Source organism: Botryllus schlosseri, chromosome 4 (assembly GCF_051294905.1).
Source record: "Botryllus schlosseri isolate E-star chromosome 4, Bs_hap1, whole genome shotgun sequence".
Lineage (NCBI taxonomy): Eukaryota > Metazoa > Chordata > Ascidiacea > Stolidobranchia > Styelidae > Botryllus > Botryllus schlosseri.
This window is the reverse complement of record NC_137239.1, coordinates 25260868-25267561: the sequence shown is the minus strand read 5'-3', so window position 1 is coordinate 25267561 and position 6694 is coordinate 25260868. Positions and strand designations below refer to the sequence as shown.

At 42.7% G+C, this 6694-nt stretch overlaps 1 protein-coding gene across 1 annotated transcript; it reads left to right on the top strand.

Moving 5' to 3' along the window:
- Positions 1-71: 71 nt before the first annotated feature.
- On the top strand, positions 72-6694 carry LOC145437557 (atlastin-3-like). The gene is made up of 5 exons (XM_080314825.1): positions 72-975; positions 5166-5344; positions 6108-6248; positions 6357-6512; positions 6599-6694. Exons 1-5 carry the CDS (start codon positions 963-965, stop codon positions 6692-6694), a joined length of 585 nt encoding a protein of 194 aa, XP_080170951.1. The 5' UTR covers positions 72-962.

Below are 6694 nucleotides of genomic sequence, written 5' to 3'. Positions count from 1 at the left end.
TTTTTCATGGAGATTGGCATTGGGACGCAACAATGCTGTCCGCTCTTTTTCTCTTGAGCTACTCTCTCGTTTCGCCAGACAGCATTGTTGCGTCCCAATGCCAATTAATCGCCATAACAATGAAAAATTCGAGGCTGATTGTGGGGGTTCCAGGGCCGCGAGCGGAATAAAATTTATATTTTCGTAATCAGTGCAGAGTCAGCTTTCGATAACGAAATAATCTATAAACATAGGCAAGGTAGTTGACTAAACCTGTCTTTCTTAACCCCTGCGAGGCGGAGCTTTCGAAATTGTGTTGCGACCACTATCTGGTTGTTGCTGTTTTCCAATAATGTCTCGATTGAAGCATATCAGTAGGACATCCAACATATGGTATACGATATATTATAAATTAGGGATGTAAGCCTTGATGAGAAAAGATTCTTCAGGTACTCGGACACAGTCTGACAGTCATATCGCACAAAGTAATGTTTTTTGTTTGATATGAGATCCCGTAACGTTAATGTGGCCCCGAATGCCACTGACTGGCTTTTCATGTTAGTTAGCAACGAACTCGGTCCAATCCTTCTGTATCTGTAGTGAATTTTATCCTTCATATGCAGACCCTCGCAGATTTTATATTGGAAGGAAGGCCTGTTGATGCAAGGTGTAATACATTATTTTGTATTTTATATTAACAAACGTAGCGATGGCTAAGCTACGACCGGAAAAATGAAAATTCTACAAAAACCTGATTTTCGATATCTTTGAAAAATGGACATAAGCTATACTTGAGTCCACCGCGACGATTTGCTTTTGCTAAGTCGAGCGTCACGCGAGGAGTCGATCGTCCATGATATTGTCTCCCTCGCGTACCATACATTTTTTCGAGCAAAGAGTAATGGAAGCATGGGCGTAAGCAGTCTCGTGGGCTTTAGGTACTGTAAACAACGCACCGCTATAAAGTTGACGTGTTTCATTCGATGATGGAAGCTGGTAAGTATAGGCTACTTGAATTTGATTGTATGCGAGAGATTGTGGAACGTGTATTACGTCCAGCGATGAATGGCGGTTTAGTTGAATCTTTATTAACCTCCCTTATCCCGTATGAGTGACTCGAGATCGTACTCGTGTAGGCGCTGACCGGCACAATACTGAACATGTAGTTGCACACACATGACTATTCTTTAAATGCTAATTTCCAGCGTTACGTGGAAAGACAGCCAGTTTCCCCTTAATGACACGCGTGTGTATTCATATTTTACCGCTGAGAAATCTGCCTAACGAAACATAACTTATATGAATTATTGAAAATGCACTTTATTAATTTTCCTTTGCCCAAGCTACGCCACAATATTGAACATGTAATGAGAGCAGTAGCAACTGAGCCGACTGCATACCAGAGTTGAGCAAATTTAACATTTTAAAATACAAATCCGTACCGTATCCGTACGATATCGTAGGCCGCGTCCGTACATATCCAAGGCTAAATCCAGAATTAATTTTCCATCGCGCTCATTTCCTAGTCCAGATCCAGATCAAGAAGTCCCAGGAAGATGGAAAGTTACGGGTAATTTCATGTCCAAATTCATCTTCAAATTAATCTTAAGTAGCCTACATATTCAATCCAAGCCAAAATTGTCAAATCCGTTTCTTCCGAATCCAAAACAACGCTCATGTATGCTAAATACTACCATGCATCATTGAATATAATGCAGGAAAGAATGTAGCAATTGCTGCTAATTACTATAAGCGTCTTAGCGCTCAGTCTACCGTGAACGCCGCGAAGTGATTACCATATAGAAATTAAACATGGAACGGCAACGACCGATTTTGCAGCGTCGTTCCGCTCCGCCGAGGCTGGAGTCGAGAATTGTTTTGCGTAAGCGACTGTAGGATTTCTGGCATTTCAAAAGCTATCTTCCCGAGCGCGGAAATTACTGAATCTAGTCTTGATCGAAAGCTACTGTTACACCGATTCCGAAAATATAAATTAAAATATTGATCAGGCACTGATCCACCTAGAATCTGTCCTCCAAGTCTGAAATATCGGCATTGCTCAGAACAATCGGGCAACCGCAACACAATGGCCATAACAATGACCCGTTGCGACTATCCGATTGTTCGAACAATGCCGTTATTCAGACTTGGAGGGCGGATTGTAGGTGGATCAGTGCTTGATCATTATTTTAATTTATATTTTCGGAATCGGTGTAACAGTAGCTTTCGATCAAGACCAGATTCAGTAATTTCTGCGCTCGGAAAGATAGCTTTTGGATTGCCAGAAATCCTACCGTCGCTTATGCAAAACAATCCTCTACTCCAGCCTCGGCGAAGCGGAACGAGGCTGCAAAATCAGTCGTTGCCGTTCCATGTTTAATTTCTATAGATTACCACGTGCAAATATTTCTTGTACACTAGCCCTATTGAACACCAATACGAAGGCAATCGTTTCTGTAAAACATTCAATTTTAAATGTCATTTTCATCTGTATATGATCATGGCTACGAAAATATGTACAAGCAATATAAACATGTTTTAGGCAAGGTTATGTGTTTTAAATTCATTTTCAATTAAAATACAAGCCATGTAGTGTAATGGTGATGGTGATGCGACCGGCTTCTCGAGGGCGTGGGTTCGATCCCCGACCGGGTCATACCAATGACTCGGAAATTAGTGTCCGTGACCATCCTGCTTGGCGCTCAGCATGGAGGAGAAAAAACGGGCAGACTACAGGTAACCTTACGGTCGTATCGCATCTCCGTCGTCAAAGCATCTCGGTGATGCAGGCGAAAAAGAATACCATCTCTCTCTCTCTAGCACGGAAGGGAAAATAATGATGGTGCAGACTCGATATATAACCGCACCGGCTCAGGAAACTGTAAACTCATCGACTCCTAATAATTTATTCGCGTAACTCCGACATTACTGTAAATATACTCAGACAATCATCTATATTAATCATTCAAATAAAAAATTAGCTCTCATAAAGAAATTAACTTCGTGAAGGTCCGCCTACGTGAAAGACTTCATAACTTCTGTAAATACCACGGCACTTTTTCGCATCATTTGAGAACATTTGGTCAAATTTTAGTTGAATTCAAAGTTGGTTGGTCAAAGTATCGCGCAGCCCACGGCAGATCCTAACCGCATCGAGCGAAACGTATAGGCCAGGGGTTCTCAACTTCCCTTGTATAACGGGCCGCATTTTAACAGCAAAAGACGCTGCGGGCCGCAGAACAATATTACCATGTATTTGTGGGCTAATAATAAATTTAGGCTACTGTAGCCTATTTACCAGCCGTATACGGTTATTTGGTAGGCTACATTTTTATGCATTGTAAAGTAATAATGGACAGCGTTCGTAAGTTTGCAGCTGCTGCTTGTTGTGAGAATATATAGTGTAGGCCTATCTTCTAGCGGCGCAAGTAAATCTTTTCATGGAGGGTGCATTGCATTCGTTGCCAAGTCGGTATATGCAACTTCAAACCCTACCACCAGAGAACTGAACTCTCTGTTTCAATGCGTGAGCGAGCAAGTATAAATTACGGTAACTTTTGCGTTACAGAGGCCATTATCACATTGCGCTCTCTAAGTGATATGAGAAGAAGTGGCGTTCCGGGCCATTTCTGAGCAAACCAATCACCCCTCATCATTTACTTCCATGCCTGGAATAGAAGCCGTCTTTGCCAAGTTGATATTTTTCGCTGGTCCCCTCCCCACGTTGGCCCAGCCAGCATTTCCTCTGCATATATTATGCAAAGTCGGTGGATTCTTCCGAGGCTGGGTTAAAGTAGTATACGTGGCAATGTGTTTCAGAACATGCGATAAAAGATCGACTGGCCTTAATGTTACTCGTCTGGTCACGATTGAATCGGACGACTGTATCTTAGAAATTTGTCAGGTGATGTTGCCCTTACTGCTAAGTTCCGGAAACAGCAAATATTCGCACATAATGTTTAGGTTTTATTGAAATCACACCTTCTATACTGTGGCGAGATAGCGCAGTGGTATAATCCGCGGCTGCAACATCAATGGGCGCGGGTTCGAGTCCGACCGAGGTCGACTTCCGAATTCCGATACCTAAGTGTTGGAGGTTTACCTAGGCTCCTCCTCGCCACCTCATCCGCGTCGGCGGTGTCTTACAAAAGCCTGGAGGTGGGCCGTGCTATAAGTCGGCAGTTACGGAAAATAAGAAGAATATCGACCTGGTGTAAATGACCATAGTAGTCGACAAACACCATGATTACCCAAAACAAACAAACTAACACCTTCTATGCCAGATTTCTTGAGTTTAGCCATATTCTAAGCAATTTTGAACGATGCGTCTGTAACGTAGTCGGCGATCTCAACAACCGTTCGCATTGCGTCAAACACTCTTTAAAAGTGTAGGCCTACTACATAGCGGGATTCTCTTGAATCCGATTCCAGCCTAATACCGATTCAAAACAATAACAATCTGAAGTCGAGCATATCTCAAGAAACGCCCCATTAAAACAGTGGTTCTCAATTTGTTTTAGACACGCCCACCTTTTTGATAGGGAAAAATTTCGAACCCCCTAACGTCATATAACAAAATGCAACCAGACGGGCTACGAATACAAACGGCTAGTTTGATGGCATGGAAAGTTATGGCTGTTGATGGGAGAACTCTCAAATACGAAACCAGACTATACACAGTGAAATAACTATGAATTCGAGATAAATTGCGCGCAGCGCGAACATTTTTTTCAGTCGACCTCATTTTCGCGCCCCCCCCCCCTCCCCCCCCCTTCAGATGCTTTCACGCCCCAAGCGGGCGGGCGCCCCAGTTTGAGAACCACTGCATTCAAGAATGAGTAATCAAAAGAAACAGAGACGGTACGATAAAAGTGCTAAGAACCTAAATTAATTTGTAACAATACTGGGTCAGTAGTACTTGCGTTATAATGAAAGATGTCGCGGGCCGCAAAATAATCGTCTGTGGGCCGCTGGTTGAGAACCCTTCGTATAGGCTATACTACTATACTAACGCTGACCATCGTTCATTCTATGCATGAATAATATGATAATGCTTTGCGGTATGCGTAATTGGTCTGTCAGAATTATTACTAAAAAGATGCAACACGCTGCATTCCGTGGGTACTTGCGTGGTGTTCAACTGTTCATATGGATGAGTGCTCGACAAAATATTTTAATATTTCCAGACGAGGATATCACCATCGCGCTCAGCGATCTCACCTTAAATCTTGGGGTGCTCACCGATATCCTGTGCAAACCAGGCGTAGGAGATGAGCCTATTACTGTCATCGGTATCACTGGCCCGACAAGATCGGGAAAGTCTTTCCTGATGTCAATGTTAATTCGATATTTGCAAATGAAAGGGGTGAGTAACAAGCATAGGCTATACTGGAATCAAGCAGATGTTTCTAATTGAACCTCGATGCAACCTAAAATGTCCGTACCTGAAATTAAAAACTCAAAGATCAAACCCAACCCTTATCTGAAGTAATTATGCCAACTTGGACTTGGCATGTGGTTTATTTTCATGAACGTTTCACTTTAACTATTGATTCGAGGCTGTCATATTCTTAGTATAAAGTACTGATACGGCTCGGGCCAAAAATAATTAGAAAATCCGGCTGGATATCCAATCCGGCTCGGTCCATGCTCCACCCTACTAAGCAATATAAAATGCTGGGAAGTCGAAATCCGTTTGACGGTCGCATTATAAAATGTCGTATTAGTTAGTAGGCCTACTCATCAAGAGATTACACCCAATCCTATATTGCGATGTCCATTTATACTGTTACCATTAAGTCAGTATTCGAGGTATAAGAATTTGAGTTTTACTTCGGATCAGGCACACGCGATTTTAACAGACGTTGGTTTGTTTGCTCTGCGGATGAGCTACACCGATGTCGCAGGAAAATTCGTTATGTTGAAGGACATTAGTTGCACTGAAGCTCCAACGAATTCTCGGTTCAATATTTCAAATGGAACACACCACTGCAAAACTCCAACTGTCCATTGAGATCACGCATAAATATTTGCAATGGTCGGAATCTGTTCCCCTTAAACGCAACCATAATTGTGAAATGTGCATAGTGTGATAATGCATAGAGTCAGCGGTGCGATGATTCGTACAGTGGTCCAACGAAGATTGGATTGATGATGTTGAAACCTGTCAGAGGGAAGGATTTTCCTGGCAACAAGGAATTATTCCCCACACCGAAGGAGTGAAAGCATGGAATCATATCTTTAGAATTCCGTGGGGAAGTGAATCGATGGTAAGCCACCATAAACTGTATCAGTATAGAGTGTTGGGTATCACGCGGCGTCTCATTCCCCTCAATTTCTAAGCAAAAGCAGATTAATGTCTGAATTTTAACGAACAGCGAAATGTCCTCCTTCTCGACACTCAGGGGCTTTATCGCTGCGATATGACAAAAGAACATAATGCGAGATTATTCGCAACGATGATGCTATTCTGCGATACTCTGATGCTGAATATAGAGAAAAGGGTGGACGAACGGGTGCTTGAATCCCTTGAGGTAGGTGGTGCGGTACTCCAAAGAGCTATAAGTTGATATTTGAGACATGTGTTATGCACGCCATATATATTTTCATCTAATAACAGGCCTTATCTAAATACGCTTCCGCGGTGATTGGGGATATGCGCGAGCGCAACGACGGGATACGTACTTGCCAGGCGAGTAACTTCTACAGTGCATGA

Bases quoted from the DNA above. Each gene is read 5' to 3' on its own strand.
- LOC145437557 (XM_080314825.1), top strand. The intron at 5,345-6,107 runs GTGAGTAACAAG...TGATTCGTACAG, and splicing joins GATATTTGCAAATGAAAGGG to TGGTCCAACGAAGATTGGAT. The intron at 6,249-6,356 runs GTAAGCCACCAT...TTTAACGAACAG, and splicing joins CGTGGGGAAGTGAATCGATG to CGAAATGTCCTCCTTCTCGA.